Below are 18,650 nucleotides of genomic sequence, written 5' to 3' on the forward strand. Positions count from 1 at the left end.
AATCTAAGTTCCAATTCTTAGCGCTGGAATTCCAATCCCTACTCTGGCCCGGGCTGGTGCCTTGAAAGCCTAAATTGGATGGCTCTTTTGTAAATTCATGCCCCCAAATTAGGCACCAAATAAAGGATGATTAATAAAAACTCAGAGAAAGAAATTAGCATTCAGTATGCAGGTCAGAAAAGCAAAATAGCCAGCCACTGGCTCTTACGTCTACCTGAGTCTAAAATGGCAATCCTGCCTTTAGAATGAGACAGTGAGTGAGACCTGTTTCCTCCTGCTTTATAATCTTCCCTAGCTCTGAGATTAAGAGCATGAACAACTATCACCTGGTTTCTTTGGCAACTAGTGTGGTTACTAGGATTAAAGGTGTGTGTGATTGTGACCTTGTCTGTAAGGCTGGCCAGTCTTTCTGATCCTCAGACAAGCTTTTTTTTTTTTTTATTATCAAAATACAAATGAAACGGCACTACAGTTTCTTCTTAAACAGGGCAGTTTACAAAACCATAATGGAATTCCAGAGAGAGGGTCTTTAGCATCCCAGCTATGCAGCCTCCCACTGATCAGTTTGAATGACAATGCAATATTTTCTTTGATGAATATTGTTTATTTTCTCAGAAACTGAAAAACTGAGAGGCCAAATCAATAGTTTCTATTCTAATATGTCCAATCTGTAAAATCTTCACAAGCAGTAAGAAGACTTTTAACTGCTTCATTATTAGGGAAAAATTCACCAAGAAACATGCATAGGAGAGCTTTTCCCAAAGAGCAAGTTCTTTTCTTTTAGCCAAAATTATGTCAGGTTGTTTTTGAAAACCATACCAATATTTAATAAAAAAAAAGCAAAGAAGATAACTAATATATTCACTTAGCATATACAGAACATTGTGCAACAATATTCTCTGCATCTCAAATTCCACAAATATAAAGTGGAAATTGACCTAGCATAAATTAGGGGTATTTCAAGGGCTTAGAGTTATTATAAAGATAATAAATATGGGTCTCACAGATGCACTGTTGAAATTATAAAGATTTCTTGCTGTTGCCATTGTTTTTATTTAGTTTGCAAAATTTTGTAGATGGGCTTCATCATTCAGTGGGTTTCATGAAGGTGAATAATAAACAGATCCACTGTGATTAAATCACTTTCAGAGAAATAGGGGGAAAAAAAGGTAAGAGCAATCAGAGCCCTGCACATATTATTGTTTCATGAAGAGATTCACTGGTCATTTTGCTAGCCTCATAAGTAAATAACATTTTCAGGTTGTCCATGCTTTAGCATCCTTTGAAATCCTTACCCTTCCTTTGCTGAATTTGAACCCATTTCTTTAAAGTCACTCTGATTCAGTTGCATGTGTTCTCAAGATGATGTTAGTACTGGATGAAGGCTCAAAGAGAATGAAAGTCATTTGGGATTGGCTATGACTGCCAAGCAGAGGGGTAGAAAATATTTAAGGAATGCCTTTAAGGTGCTTACCATCTGTGCCCTAAATAAATTATTTATTCTAGACGAGCTAGTTTCTTCATTGTTCTAACACACCTCACAGTTTCTTATCAGTTCCCGTTTTCTGTCCTTTCGGGGTCTGTGTATCTCATCTACTTACAATGTGACTGATAGTTATTTTTTGAGGGCAACAATTCTTTTCCAAGGGGATAATCACAAGGCAAAGAGACTTAGCTAAAATAACCTAGTAATAATCGTGTTTCAAAGGATTATAGGAAACCATGTTTTCAAAGAGGGCTAAGTTTAATCTGTTAACAGTAGTTAAAACAACGGCCAAACAATTTCTATATTTTGTAATTCATGGAGGTAAGCAAAGAAATGCATAGCATTTTCATTCCAATTTTGTATGAAATAGTAAAGGGTTACAAGTCACACCAAAGGTCACCATTAGGAAAATAGGTTAATAAATTGTACTTTGCCAATGTTCTGGATGATTAAAAAATGAGTGTTTTATATGAGATAAAGATTTATGTGTAACATATACAAAATTTTTAGATGCAATGCAGAATGAAAATCCATTGCAACCCAGGGGAATATAGCCATAGCAAACATCTGTCAACAGCACAGCCACCTTTTCAGAAGTCCACAGTTCTAACATTACTTTGTGCTTTGCTGCTTTCGATGGTATTTTCCTTTAAAAATTCAGTTTGCATGTTGTGATAAAAGGCATATAATATTCAAAAGTTGTCACGGAACACACAAAGAGCTTGATGCTTGTTAGGATCCTAAGAGTACCTAAAAAGTGCAAACCTTCCATTATGGAGTCATTGTGCTTAATTTAGTATTAAATGAAAATAATATTTTTCTTAAAACTTATTTGCAAAATGTTTTGTAAAATGTTCCAAGGTGCAATTGTGTTATCAGTACACAAATGGTTATTAAAGTATTTAGATTTGACTCTTACTTATTACATGGAAACTGTTCTTCAGCCTACAGAATAACAACTAAGATAGTAAGTGAATTATACATTGAGAAAACATTGGAAAAATTTGAATAATGTATCATAGCTAATATGATTTGTTTTGAATTTAAAAGTATAAAACAATATAAAATATATTTAAAAACGTAAATCTAGGCCTCTAAAACTATTCTTTAAAGTTCAGAAACAATATAATAAAGTGATACCAGTGGGAGAATACATAGTATTGGTGAGAGGCACTAATTTAGTAGTGTTGGCTAAATAAATTTAGAACTTCAATAATTTTTGTGTGGCATTTTATCTGAGATGTTTCAACTTTAATGTTTTCCCATGTATTAGTACATTCCATGAATAATTAAAAATAAAAATAAAAAAACAGAAAACTAAGTTCTAGTTAGAGAATGAAAGTAAATTTTATGTAATTTTTACTTTACATGAAGATTTTCCACAAAAGAGGAAGACGGGAAGCTCTGCTCAGCACTCAGGGTCTCCTTCTTTCTCCTTGACTGGCACAAGGGCAGCATTCCGTAAATTCGTTTGTTATTGATCTCTTTACCCTCCCTGTCTCACTTTTCATTCTCCTGTACATAAGGATATTATTTATTCATTTGCCAGGCAGCTTTCAGCCTTTTGTTTCTCCATTTTCCTCTTTTATTTCCTGTCTTTGCTTGCTCTTTCCATTAGAGTTAAGAGGTGGCCAAAAAAGTCGACTCTGAAGCATGTCAGCAACTTCTATTTTTACTAGAGACCTAGAGGTATAAAAGTATTATGTGATGTACTTGGATGTTAGATATAAGGCTTAGATACTTTTCCTATTTTGTTTAAGTTCATTTGTTGCCTAGAACTATGGCATTTTAGTTTTAAAAATAAATAATTCTATTTTATTACTAAAACCTGGTATTCCTTAAGGCGTGACTTCATGGATAATGTATTATTGCTAAACACTTAATCTCTTCAATTATCTTGCAGAATAACTCTCAAAATATACAGGCACTAATTTCCCATTACTAGGTCCATAAGATAAACTGAAAGAACAAGGAAAAACAGAGGTTGTATTGATTAGTGTTACTTGTATGTACCTGGAGGGCATCAGAATCAGATGAGACAAGAGATAAGTTGTCCATGCTAGTTTTTTTTTTTTTTTTTTTTTGGTCCTATTGACACTAGGTAGAGTGATGAAGAAGAGAAATGTCAAGTGATAAAATGCTTTCATTAGATTGAGCAGTAGGCAAGTTTGGCATTTTTTCATAAACGATTGATGTAGGAGGGCCCAACTATTGTGGACATTGCCAGTTCTGTGCAGGCGGTCCTGAGAAGTATAAGCCAGCTCTTTGAACTTTAGACTGCAAGCCAGTAAGCAGTGCTCCTCCATTGCTCCTACTTCAATTTCTGTTTCCAGGTTACTGCCTTGAGTTCCTGCTCCAAAGTTCATTCATGCTGGACTACACTTATAAGTTAAAATAAATTCTTTCCATACCGGGTGACTTTTGGTCATCATTCTGACCACAGTACTAGAAATAACCAAGACAATAGTCTTTGTCTTTTTGAGAATGTTGCTTCTTAAGTTATTGGAATCTTCTGTAGGGTAGCTTCCACAATTCATCTTAACTTCCACAAACCAGGGTTGTTTTTAAACAATATATGACCTCTGATTTTTCAGTTTCCCTGTGAGATGGAAGAAAGGATCTTTGCCCAATATTTTGATATTGCTCTGCTTCCTTCTTTTTTATGTCCTAATCCTATGCCTCCCACAACTCTTTTCATGGAAACACTGCCTAAAAGCACTTCTGGAAAATTTTAACTCAAGGCCTGATTTAGAGAAGCATATGTAATACCTCTCCTTTCATGTGCCTAGTATCCTCCATTTGGAGACTAAATCCTTCTACCTTCAGTTGAAACCCTGGCCACACACAAACTCCCAATATATAAGGGCTTTTAGTATTAACAAAATCTAGCATGACAATATCATAAGCCTTTTTTAAAAAAAAGAACACATTAATTTTGATTTAGGAAAACTTAAAGAAGAAAGAGGAAATGTAGAAAGAAGCTAAATAAGAAGCTGAAATACAGTTTCAATTTTTCTCATCTGCAATGACAGTAGGAAAGGATTCATGGTTGGGGATGGGAGATGGGTACAGATTCCTTTTGATCCTGCAGTCTACACTCTGTGAACCTGTAGGATAAGCATATTACCAAGTCTTTCTTATATTTCTGTCACTATAACTTTCTAGTACCTATTGTACACCACAAAGGCATGTGCTCAGTTATGTTCATAGCAGTGTTGTCATAGTCAGAACCTGGAAATAACCTAAATGCCTCTCGACCTAGGAATGGATAAGGAAAATGTGGGTACATTTACTCAATGGAGTATTATACAGAGGGAAAAAATAATGACATCTTCAAATTTCTGAGCAAATGGATGGACCTAGAAAACATCATATTGAATGAGGTAACCCCAACACAGGAAGACAAATAAAATATGTACTCACTCATAAATGGCTTTTAGAGATAAAGCAAAGAATACCAGCCTACAATTCATAATCCCAGAGAACCTACACAATAAAGAGACCCTAAGAGAATCTAATCTATATGGTAAGCAGAAAAAGACAATCTAATCTACAAGGTAAGCAGAAAAAAGACAAGATCTCCTGAGTAAATTGGGAGCATGGGGATCATGGGAGAGGGTAGAAGGGGAGGGGAGAGGTAGGGGGTAGTGGAGGAAAATATATTGCTCAATAAAAACAATTAAAAATCATTTCTTTACTTATTTCATATCCTAATGCGGACTAATAGGTCGGGAAGATATTATGGGAAGGGGCAACTAATTTATTAACAGTCTGATTTTTAATTTTGTAGTTGCTAAGACAAAAAATTTTAAAAATGTCCCTAAAATAATAATGTAATACTTATTTACCATCAAATGTGTGGTTTCTGTTTACATGGATTTAGATTATGATAACAAAATAAGTTACACTCCTATTGTCTTTATCACACATCGTAGTGGCTTAAATTATAAAAATACATAACCTAGAGAAAGATATTCAACAATACATGATTCTTTAAAAAACAATGAATGCACCTTTTGAAGCAGACACCTTTCCACTTAATAGTAACAAGATCCATATATCAAAACAGTTCTCACCATGGCTCTGAAGAATGCTTGGTTCTCATATCCATCAGGGAAAAGCCCAAAGTAACCAAGTTCTGGTATTATAGGGATAAATTATGTTGCCCTTAATGGATTCTTTGGTTTTTGCTTGAAAGGAAAAAATGTTATCTGAGTGAATATGATCTTGACAGAGTTCTGGATAGTAAAGTAATAGAGAGCTTCCCGTCATTTACCTACCAGTAAAAGGTACTGCAGTCATTTCAGGAAAACATATGGCACAAGAACAAAGGACAAATTACATAGCAAAGATACCGACAATTTACTGTCCATTTGTTTGGAAGTCCTCCACAGAAGAAAAACTTAACTGCTTTGATGTAATGGTTTTTACTTCTGTAGCCACAATTGATTTTGTATTCTAGAATCTTGGCTAGCTTAAAAAGGAGCAACAGTTGTACAAAATAAAAGAGATGGTGGGTAAGCTAAAAAAGCATAAACTTCCATTCAAATATTCATCAACTCCATATTCTACCTTTATGCTGATTCCTACAATGCTTTCAAGACTCTATACATCCCTTTGTCCTTGCAATGCACCCTAGTAGGTGAGATGGAGTAGGTAATTAATTTAGGCTTTCTGGTCAATATGGCCTCTATCATACTACTAACTCTTTTTCAACTAGAAAACCAGCCTTAGATAATACACCAATAAGTAGTCTTAATTGTATTGAATTAAAATTTAACTTATGAAAACATAATTTCTTTTTTTAATTTTATTGATTTTTATTGAGCTCTACATTTTTCTCTACTCTTTTCCCTGCCTCTCCCCTCCCATTCAATCCTCTCCCAAGGTCCCTATGCTCCCAATTTACTCAGGAGATCTTGTCTTTTTCTACTTCCCATGTAGATTATCTATGTATGTCTCTCTTAGGGTCCTCATTGTGGTCTAGGTTCTCTGAGATTTTGATTTGTAGGTGGTTTTCTTTGCTTTATATTTTAAAACCACTTATGAGTGAGTACATGTAATAATTGTCTTTCTGCATCTGGGTTACCTCACTCGATATGATGTTTTCTAGCTCCATCCATTTGCCTGCAAAATTCAAGATGTTGCTATTTTTTTTCTGCTGTGTAGTACTCCATTGTGTAAATGTACCACATTTTCCTTATCCATTCTTCATAAAAACATACTTTGATGCCAGCTCCTATTCTATAGTTAATAACTCCTGATATACACTAAAAAAATTAAATGGTCAGAATATGATATAATACCTTACAAAAATAATTATCTGTGATTATTGAAAACTATATATGGATAATAACAAGCTATCAAAAGAGAAATTATGGGGATTGAAGAGACGATTTAGTTATTAAGAGCACTGGCTGCTCTCACATTAGACCCAGGTTCATTTCCCAGTTTCCACATGGCATGGTGGTTCATAACTGCTTATAACTACAGTTTTAGGGAATCTGAAGCCTTCTTTATCACTAAAGGGGCATCAGGTTGTAAGTTGTACATATATGTACATACAGGAACACATACACACACATAAAATAAATAAGGGAACTTGTGGGATTCATTGAATCTTATGATTTGCCAATGCAGATCACTAGTTTTCATACCTTATTAATTCAATAACATTATTAATGAACTGTTCTGAGGTCAGATATCCCCATGGGTCTATTTATACTCTTTAAAATATGGCATATAAAATCAATTAAATAAGATAGATAATATGCATGATTCATTAAAAAAAAAACATAGGTACAATTTGTCCTGAGGTGAAGAAACCGAGGGATACAATGTTGAGGACTCTGCTCAAGGCTGTTCAAGAGGTAAATGACATGGACAGTCTTCCTATTGTTATATTAAAATTTTAGCCATGGTCCTTGAAACTGTGTTTGCCTCATCTTTCCTGTCTGCTCTATTTGGTCTTCCTCATTTCTCTTTCTAGAACATACTGTAAAACATGAGTGTCCCTTAACTTTCTGATTCTCCTCCATAGCTCCACAATCAAATCCCAGGGTTTGAAGAAATAAAATATTTTATTGGCTACAAACAATTATATCTGAGGCCAAAAGCTCTTTATTTAGCTTCTGACTCAAATTTACAAATATTTACAGTCTCACTGTTTTAACTATGCTAACAGACTTTCCAAACTTAATACATTCACACTGGTACTGCTCAGTTTCTCTGCCTCTCATTCGGTGATTAGATCTATATGTACGTGACACTCCAGCCAGTCATGTCATGGCTGCAGATCTTCTGAAACTAAATTCAGAGAGAAAGGGTCCCCTTACACCTTTTACCCCTTCCTTCAACCAAGGTACCAAAGCCCATGAAGATGAAGATGAAAGAAAGTTTTTTAGATTATTTCTGACTAGTCATCTGCTGAACACCTGCTCAACTTAGTCCTGCTCAAACGGCAAGCTTGTATATATCCTATGAGAGATAAAACTCATACAGGATGTTCTAAGTCAATAAACTATAGGGAAGCTTGTTACAGAGCAAGTTAACTCACGCAGTAATCAGTTCCATGTCATGCTTCATTCATGTAAAGCAATTACAATTCAATTTTGAAAATGAACTTCTGATTTACGCTCAAAAGGCCTCTTCAAATCGTCATTGTCTGACTACACTGTTTGTATTTAAGCTGGAGGTCATAGCAATGGTAACCTCGTCCCAGGTTGACTTCAAATCTGACTCAAAAGCTATTTCAAAGCTTTGAAGTCTTTGGTTTAGAGTGGGATCTCACGGTCATGGCTGCTGTAAACCTCCAACTTCTTTATCCAATATATTGTATAAACTTTATTTCTCTAATTGATTCCTCTCCAGGTTCTTCTTCAACAAAGTCAGAGAAAGTTCCTACACTGGATACTTTTTTGTCCTGACTCCAATTGGGTTAAAATTACATTTCTCACCCAATCCCTTATTCCTATAATTGTGTTCTGTTTCAAACAGAACAACGAGTTTGTATATTTGCCCCCTCTCCTGTTTAATCAACAACATCAGTGTATGCTGAGTAAGTTCCAGTTTTTCCTATACCCTCTCAGTAGGGCTTCAGATGTAGATAGACTGACTACTGTGTGCAATAACTATAGTTAAACTCCAAGTTATTCTGTCGGCTGAAGTATTCTTATGATATCCTCGAATGCGGCAATTTTAACTCTCTGAAACACACCTGGACCTCTGAATCAAATATCCAGTTTCAAAGAGGTGATGACAGAGCTCTCGGCTGTGTGACTCCAGTGACTAAGACTTTTCCTGAGAAGAACAAGTCATCTGCACATATCCCACACGGTACCCAGGAAGTTGTAATTTTTAAAAATACTTCTTTTTATTTTTAAGTTATGTGTATGTGCATATGTCTCTGTGTGAAAGTTTATGTGAGTTCGGTATCTGCAGAGACATGAGGGCATTAGGATAATCTCAAACTGGAGATATGAGCAAATGTGATCTGGCCAATGTGGGTTTGGAAAGTCAAACTCAGGTCTTCTGTAAGAGCAACAAGTATTGCAAACCACAGAGTGATTTCTCCAGCTTCTGAAATTGTGACATTTGACTTTTGCTGATCTTTAAAAACAAAAGAAAATTTATTAAGCAGGCCAATCCATAAGTAGGGACTTCTGCTTGCAGTAAATCCTGTTGTTTTCAGGGCTGTTCTGAATCTTTGGTTCCTTTCCTGTTCTCAGTTATGAGCATATGAAAAGCAATTATCCTGAGGAGGCCAGCAGGAAGCAGCCTTTCAATAGCAGGAGCAGGTGGAGGGACATAATACCATCTGGCTTCCTGCCACCAGCCCAGTAGTTTATTTCATTCTGTGTCCTCCTGAAGGTACTTGTAGAAAAAGTAAACTGTTCTGATACAGACAAGATATTTTCTATCATTAATAAGGCAGCAATAGGCTCATCATCTGACTTCCTATGTAAAAAGCTCAGGACTGTATTTACCTACATTAAGAGGAGGTACTAATACTTAGGACCCCAAAATATAAACCAATCACCTATAGCCTAAGTGTGGCATAATTCCTCTTTGGGTGGGTTAGTGGCTAGAGTATGCTTAGATCTAATACATAATGTCTGACTTCCTTGCTTAGATTTAGAGAAAATGATGAGGAGCTACTGTAGTCAGACTTCCCTTGGGTCACCAGCTCACAAATAATAACACGGAGACTATTATTAATTATGAAACTTAGCCTTAGCTTAGGCTTTTTATCAACTAATTCTTATAACTTAAATTAATACTCTGCCACATGGTTCAGTTACCTCTCCTCTGTACTGCATGTTTAATTGCTTCAGTATTTCTCTGGAGTGTTTCTCTTGTGTCTAGATTCAACCCAAGTTCCTCTCTTTCCCCAGAAGTCCTGCCTATTCTTTCCTGCCCAGCTATTGGTCATTCAGCTCTTTATTAAACCAGTCACAGTGACACATCTTTACAAAGTGTCACCAAATATCCTGCAACAGGGTAGAGAAATACGGCAGTAAATCTAATACAAAGTGTTGTAATCTGCTGGCCATGGCCTGACCTGTCACCTGGGTACTCAGTCCTTTGATAGACAAGCCCCACCATTCCCAATCTATCCCCCCTCCCTTGACACTTCCCCTGCTAAGGCAAGGGGATCTCCCACCTCCTTTCCAATCTATCTTTTCTCTTTCTCTGTTTCCCTCTCTTTCTCTCCCCTCCCACTCCATACTCACTAAATAAATTCTAAATCTAAACTCTCTCCACATGGTGTATCTGTCTGTCTTCCACTTGCCAGGGACCCGCGCGGTTTTGAGTCACCCTCCACTGCCCCTTATGGGACTGGCCTCAGGTCACCTGCATCATGAATGATAACACGATGTACATTTAAATTCATAATTATAGAAATTAGTGTTATAAAATTCAGCAACTTGTATAAAAATCTATTCCAAATGGAACTTACCCTCATTAACTGAGAAAAATGGTAGAACAAATATGGTAGATTTAAAATAATAATATTCCACAATAATTTACCATCAATGAGGCTGAGAGGAGGTACAGGTAACCCACTAACTACACAGTGTGGGTAATTACACTTGGCTGCCCTAGTTCAACTGGGTTTCTTAATTAATTTGATTTTTGTAAATAAATCATCAAGGACTCTTAGCAGTGTCCCCCCTTCCTTAAAAGAAGTTACAAACATTTGTCCTACAGGCACTAAACATGTCTTAAGTACTCACCTGGACCTAGTCAAAGCCTAATAATTACAAAAGCAATAGCACCAATTCATAGTGAGAACAACATGTAACGCAGAGTCAATGTGCGCCATAGACCACATGCCAAGCATGACATACCCTATTCTAATTCTCTTAAAAGTGATGAGGCAAATAGTTTATTTATTAGTTCCATTGGGAAAGCACACAGAAGTTAAATAACCTGGTGTGTCCAGCAGTTTACTAACCAAAGGAAGTAAAGTTTCTAAAGCAGATCTTTATGAGTCCACGAGATATGCAGTTTTAAGAGGTTGGACTGTAACTCAGTAATAGAATACTTGCCTACCACGTAAAAAGTTCCAAGTCTGATCCATAGCAATGGAAACACCAAACCAAATAAAAATTATTCAAGCATGGTGCCACAAAACCACATGCCTATAATTTTAGAAGCTACAAGTTTGAAGCCAGAGGATGTAGAAGAGTTTTTGGCCAGCCTAAAGTAAATGTGAGATCTTGGCTCAAATTAAAATAAGAATCTTTCCAGTATTGTACAACAATAACACTGCAACTGATGTGTCTATACAAGGTCATAGCAGCTGATAAATATTGAGAAAAAAAACAGGTATGGCTGTTGTGGCGGCTTGAATAAAAATGGCTGACTTAGGTCCATAGAGAGCGGCACTATGAGGATGTGTGGCCTTGTTGGAGTAGCTGTGCCCTTCTGGAGGAAGTTTGTCACAATCCCTTCCTGCTTCCTACGGATCAAGGTGTAGAACTTCAGTTATTTCTCCAGCATCATGTCTGCCTGCATGTCACCATGCTTTCTGCCATGACAGTAATGGAGCAAACCTCTGAACTGTAAACCAGTCCTAGTTAAATGTTTTCCTTTATAAAACTGGCCGTAGTCATAGTGTCTCTTCATAGCAAAGACAAAAATCAAAAACCAAACAAAACCAAAAACCAAAAACCCAAAAATCCTAACTAAGACAGTTGTAGCACGGTTGTAGTGATATTTTCATCTGCGAGTCTTCTTTCCCAGGCAGTTTCCATCTCCAGGCTGTCTCCTGTGTTGAGAAGTAGTTTCCACAGTATTTCCTATCCAGTAGTTAATTCACTGATATAATACAGCAGCAGGTGACTATAAACAGGTCTTTATAAAGTAATAATTTATGAAAGAAGTAAAGGAAACCTCATGATAATGTATACATTAATATTTTAGTTATTACTTATGTGTGGAAAACTGTAGAGAAGGAGAAGTAACCAATATCGATAAGACTAATGATTAGTATTTTGTTGGTAGTTGGGAGAATTGGAAAAGGCATAAAATAAGGAGAATAAGGAGCAAAGGTGGGGAGAGATGTAGAGAAATTGTTTAATGATAGAATAAAAAGAGGTAATCAATAAATGTACTCAGATGTCATAATATCTGTAAGATCAGCCTCTGCCATTGGCTGTATGACAGTAAGAGGAATGCATATGGGAAAAGAGAAAACAAAAAATGGATAAAAAAGAAAAAAATTGAACAGTAGGGTACAATGTCATCTTGTTACATTGATCTGTTTTATTAAAAAAATAAGAAACAACTGGTAGGGAGAGGATAGCTGACTGGAGAGATAAGAAAACAAAAAAAAACCCTCAAATGGCCAAAAGATACTTAAGGACATGTTCCACTTCTTTAGCTATCAGGGAAATGTTTCCATCTCTCCATAAGGAAACTGTTGTTATGTCTGTGTGTGTGTGTGCGGGGGAGGGGAGTGGTGGAGCTCTCCATAATTAGATTAAATGCAACTACTCTGAGGAGGTTTGCAGAGGAGAGGAGCATTTCTGTTTTTCTGTGAGAGACCAGCTTCCTGAAATGCCTTTCCTTTCCCTCGTCCTTCCAGTTAGGTAGTCTTCCAGTCACACCAGCCATTTTATTTCCCATGCCAATAATTCATGAGAACAAAGCTATCGTAAAGGTTCTGGAAAGGATGCCACAGTGCCTGGCATACTTGGCCTTTCCCTAACCCCACAGTTTGAAGATCAAGATTGGCTCTTACCCTCTGCTTCTCTGGGTCCACATAGCGAATTCCGAAGTAGTCCTTCTCCAGCAAGCTGTAGTAGTTGCAGATGTGCTCAATAAGAAACTGCCCTTTGGTCTCCCTCTGCAAAAGAAGTGCATTTAAATTACAGCCAGAGCCCACAAGCACATTCGCATTCCATTCCCAGCAGCCCTTACTTACCCAACTAGTTCTGCGCTTAGAACAATGGATTTGGTTATTTTAGACACTGCCATAAGGGTTTCCAATATTTTTTTAATTACAACCTCAGCACAGAACAGATTTTACTAGGTGGGCAGATCAGCAATTTTCTGGTTGTGACCAAGTGAGTGACAAGAAGCAGTTGATAGCAGGAAAGCCTTAATTTTATTCGTGGTTGAATGGGATAAAGTCCATTAGAGCAGGAAAGGCATCACAATGAATGTATGACTGCTTGTGCATATCCAGGCAGATCGAGAAATAGAAGGGTGAAAGAAAGTAGAGCTTTCCAAAAACCAAAACCAACAAAAGCACAACCATCTCAAACTCCAACCACAGAAGACCACTTTCTCCAGTGAAGCCCCAAATCCTAAAGGGTTCAAAGACTCTTCAAATAGCGGCTTCATCTTGGAAAAAAATGCTAAAACACATTATCCTGCAGGGAACATTTGACATTCGAACCATAAAAATGAGCCAACACACACACACACACACACACACACACACACACACACACACTTTAAATCACAAGAAAACTCAAAGGTGGAATCAATGGGACACATAACAATATCTACCACTGGTACAAAGAGCTCTTGTGTGTTCTGCTGTTCCATTCTATTACAGGTCATTTAATTTACAATATTCATAACTGAGAAAACATTTCACAATCAACACCGTGTGGGAATCCACAATTTACAATTAATGGTGCCCCTGAGTCCTTGCTCTAAATGGTTTTTGTTATTCACTCATTCAGTTTTCTGAGAAAACGGAGCCACAAAGTAATCCAATGACTTGTCTAATATTATACAACTTGTATGAATCAAGGTAGGATCTCAGTTAAGGAAAGTGGATGTGGAATGTGGATTTCTGTACAACTGCAGTGTCATTCTGGAATATTCTGAGAACACTGAGAGACTTGAAGTGCTATGAAATGTATTAGCATATCCTGACTCCCCCAGCAATGTTGTGAAATTCAGTTTCTTCAGTTTGAGAACCATGATAAATCAAAAGAGAAGAGCATACTTTAATAACATTGCTGACAAGGGATTGGAGAGATGGCTTAGTGATAAAGATTGTTACTCTTGCAAAGAACCTAGAATTGGTTCCTAGCACCTACATAGTAGCTCACTAATATCTGTAACTCCAGTTCCAGGCAATCCATTGCCCTCTTCTTGTGTCCTTTGGCAGACAGACAAAACATATCATCATACATATACAATAAATAAATCTTCTTTAGTTGTTGATAGATATATGAACTACTTCAGGGGTGCATTGTGACCTATAAATAGAAATTTTGAAATTTGAGAGATTAAGGGTCATTGTTCCCAGATTAAAAAAAAAACAGTTTTAGGCAGAATATAGTGACACATCCTGTCTTAGTTACTGCCCTATTGCTATGCAGGGACACGATGACCAAGGCAACTCACAGGAGAAAGCTTGTTTACAGAGGGTGAGTACATGACCACCATGGGAGAGAGCAAGGCAGCAAGCAAGCATGGGAATAGTAACTAAGAGTTTACATCTAATCCACAAGTGAGAGAGAGAGAGAGAGAGAGAGAGAGAGAGAGAGAGAGAGAGAGAGAGATTTGGCATGGCATCATGGTGGATTTTTGAAACCTCAAAACCCACCCCCAGTGACACACCTCCTCCAAAAAGGCCACACCTCCTAATCCTTCCCCAACTAATTCTACCAACTAGGAACCAAACATTCAAATATATTATTCTGTGAATTTCTTCTCACTCAAGCCTCCACACGTCTTTAGTCAGAGCACTCTGTAGTCTGAAGCAAGATGATCCTTGTTAGTTCAAGGCCATCCTGGCCTACATATTGAGTTCCAGGTCAACCAGGCTGACACACTGAGATGTCAAAGGGGGAAATGGTACAGAGTTTTCACATCACTCTCCAGGATATAGCTGGGTGAATTCTTCAATTTCTCTTGTCCAAACACCCTATCCACCCCATCCCCCAGAGTCAGTCCATCTTTTACATCCAATGCCCAGTTTTTTTTTTTTTTTTAAAAAAAAACATCCCTGCCTGTGAAACAACCAACTTTGAGGGAGGCTTTGGCAAGGAGCTATCCTCTGAACCTGATTCATAGGCTCCTTCCACACCACTTCCAATCTCTCCACTTAACCTCATCCTGCACATCCTTCTGCAGGACTTAGCTCAGTGAATCCTTCCGATTCTGTCTTCCTAACCCACTCCTAAATTCCCCATAGATAGCTAATGTCATACATACTGTGCTCCAGACTAGCAAGACCACCCTTGATTAGACTGCAAGCAAACTTTAGGCTTCTACCCGGATCCACCCCAGCTGCTCCTGACCAACACCAATGTCAACTCCCTTCTACCACCACAACCACCTTGCCATACAGCCAGACGCTGCTCTAGGATCTAGTCAGGTGAGTAATTGTGTTTTTTTCCCACCACACAGTTTCCTCCAAACCCCACATCTATCCCCACACTCCAAGTTTGAACTGGAATACCCATTCTACATACTAGCCCAATTATCTGTGTCCTTCTTACTTCATCCAAGCAATTAAACCCAACCTAATGTGCACGTCTTCTCTCAGGCTCCGACCTGCTTTCTCCATGTCAGACATAAACCTAATAAAGAAGTCCACAGACACAGATACTATTGGAAAAACACAAATAACACTACCCCCTCCCCATGAACAAAAATCCAACAACCTAACAATCGAAAAGCCTCCAGTCCTCCTTTCTTTCTTTCTTTCTTTCTTTCTTTCTTTCCTTTTTTTTGTATAGCTCTGGCTGTCCTATAACTTGCTCTGTAGGCAAGGCTGGCCTTGAAATCAGAGATCTGTCTGCCTCTGTCTCCCAAGTGCTGGAATTAAAGGTGTGTGCCATCACTGCCCATCTTTTCTGTAGGGATTTTTGCCAGTAAGAATTATTTACATGAGCCACAAAACACATAACTTAAAAGAACAATCATAAACTTCGACAAAGATTTATTGGAGTTTAAAGAAGACAAAAAGAAACAGCTCACTGAAATAAAGGAAAAAGAATATAAAGAGAACCCGTATCTGGATGATGTACAAGAGAAAGCAAACATAAGGGTGATGGAAATGAAAGGTCCGGTCTGGGGTGGTATTCATGACTCCAGTTGCCAGTGAGGGCTCTGTGGATGCCCGGAACTAGGCAGTTACTTGGGACCATGTTGATGCCCCAGGGCCATGCTACCAGCAGGGCATGCTGGTCTGATGGACCTGTGCTGCCACTGGGCCGCCGTGGTATTGTCCTTGCCTGAGCTGCTGCTGAGGGCCACATCTGGTTCTAACCTTCCTGCTGTAGCTGAGGTCTGTGGAGGATGTCCACAGCCTGTGGTAGCATGGAGGTCTTTGGAATCATGCTGTGCTCAAATGACTCCACCTTTCACTGCTCCTGGGATGGTTGATCCTGCTCCTTGGTGGTTACTGCAGTAGGTGAGCTGGCCCAAACTCTCCAGGCATGGGAATGGGAGAGCTGACCCTATCCTCCCAGTCTGCCTTGTGGTGGCAGTGGGTGAGGAAAAAATGTCCTCCTCCCCTTCTCTATTATCACCTGCCTCAGTCGAGAGAACTGGCTCCTAGGGACACAAGTGTAGGAGAGTCAGCTGCAGCACTTGAGAAAGTAGCCTCTGCTTTGGGTCTGGCAAACACACTAGAGCTAACCTTGTTGTCAGGGATGTAGGTGAGCCAGCAATGAAGATATAAAAGCAGTCCTCCCCGTCGTCTGTTCTCTGTTGGCATTGGTGAGAGAAAGTTGCCTTGCCCTCCCTACTCCACCCCTGGCTACCTGTGGCATGCAAGAGACCTGGCCTCAGGGCCACGAGAGTGAGAGTACTAGTCCTGCTTTAAAACGGCTACAGCATACAGAAGGGTCCTGTGCTATACCTGGACAGCACATTAGGGCTGACCCTGTAGCTGGGGTACAGGTAAGTCAGCCCTGAGGGGCGAGAGCAGGAGAGCTAACCCTGCCTCAACCCCCCACCCCCCACCCCCTGTCTGCCCCCAACAACAATAGGGAAAGAGGACCTTTCATCTCGTCTGGGAAAAACAGTAGAACTGGCCCTAGAGATTGAGTAAGGGGGACCTGGGTCTGAAAGCCCCAGAGCAGAACTGGGTCTGCTTCTTGCTGTAGGCTACATTGTATGAGTTAGCTAAGGCAGTGATGGAGAGCTCATTCAGGTAGTGATGATGAGCGAAACCTTGGGAGCTGACCAATGCAGATACCACCCAGGCCCAGAACCAGGGCTATGAGTTTGTCCATCCCAACAGCTACCGAATCTATGAACTGTGAGCTTGTGAAGGGGAGGAACCTACAGATCTAAAACAGCAGGATCTCCATGACAAACGACAGCAACAGGATATCCAAAAAGAGCCCCAGTGAGTTTCCATTATCCATAGCCAGAGCAATGACCTTTGGCAATAAACACAGGTTAAGTTAAATAGACTAAAGGGTAAACTGTGTGTCTCAACAGGCCATACTACAGCTTCCACTACAAGATTCTTCTTCTTCCTCTCCTTCTTCTTTTTCTTGGTTTAGTTTTGCTTTGGTTTTAAATTTGGTTTTGTTTTGGGGGGGATGCGAGGGACAGGGAGTAAGGTGGGGTAGGAATGGATGATCCACGAAGAATCAATAAAAGAAAATAATATATAAGACTTAGTAATAGTGATGCTGTATTCAAAGCAAATAATACCTTTTACCAATAAGGAAAATTTACTGTGAATTTCTTGTTTAATTAAAAATACTAAATGAAATATGTATATTAAAAATTTTAAAAATATTCTAAAAGAATTTATAGCCAACAAAAAAAACTTAAGAAAATATAGAAAGAAATAATTTAGGTTGAAGAGAGGAATGAGTATTGCCAAGAAACTGTGAAGAAATATAAATCCATAATGACCAAAACACAAATTACCATGGAGAATATAAACAACAATACAATAACCACAATTAACACACATATTTTAACAGCATTAAATATCAACAGTTTCAGTTCTCCAATAAAAAGTTATAAATTGGCTAAATGGATCAACAAATTTCTTCTTTGTATTGCCTTTATGGAAAACATCTTAGCTTTAAAAATAAGTATTCTCTTATAGGTAAAAGAATCTGGTTCTAATCAACAGGAACCAGAAATCAAGAAGCAATCACTGTCCTAATAATTGAGAAAATAAACTTCAAACTAAAATTAATCAGAATATATAAAGAAAGCCATGTTATTCTAACAAAGAAAACACCTAATGAAGGTGACATTACTTTCCCAAACCCTAGTGCACCCAGTTTTATAAAACATGCATGCACTACTGGATTTAAAGACACAGATTAACATTAACTATTAATAGTAGGTGATTTCACTACCCAACTTTCTCCAAAAGACAGGTCATCTAGACGAAGTTAAACTTAGACACCTTAGAATTAAATGATACCTTACACCAAATGGACTTAAAATAAAGCTTCTGAACCTTCCATTCAAATACATGGAAGCTACTCTAAAATAGACTACACAAGGGATCATGAAATAAATCTTTACAAATTAAAAAAGATCCAAATAACTCCACATACTAACTGATTATAAGTTAATACAGCTTAAAGTTGACAGCAAACAAGTATTTAGTAAACACACAGCTTCATGAGAGGAAATACCTCAGTGCTGAATGATGAAGGCTTCAAAGACAAAATCAAGAATGAAATAAAATTTTTCCTGGAACTAA

The 18,650-nt window shown here is 38.0% G+C and overlaps 1 protein-coding gene across 2 annotated transcripts in view; it reads right to left on the reverse strand.

The window, feature by feature from the left end:
* The window catches only part of Frmd3 (FERM domain containing 3), a 183,494-nt gene that overhangs the window by 107,770 nt on the left and 57,074 nt on the right, over window positions 1–18,650 (reverse strand). For both annotated transcript variants that reach the window (XM_041632472.1, XM_041632469.1), the window contains exon 2: window positions 12,735–12,839. In XM_041632472.1, coding sequence (XP_041488406.1) covers window positions 12,735–12,839 — 105 coding nt within the window. The remainder of the gene's footprint in view (window positions 1–12,734; window positions 12,840–18,650) is intronic.

This window comes from Microtus oregoni, unplaced genomic scaffold (genome assembly GCF_018167655.1).
Source record: "Microtus oregoni isolate MIOR12 unplaced genomic scaffold, Mior012 000041F_ref0000270, whole genome shotgun sequence".
NCBI lineage: Eukaryota > Metazoa > Chordata > Mammalia > Rodentia > Cricetidae > Microtus > Microtus oregoni.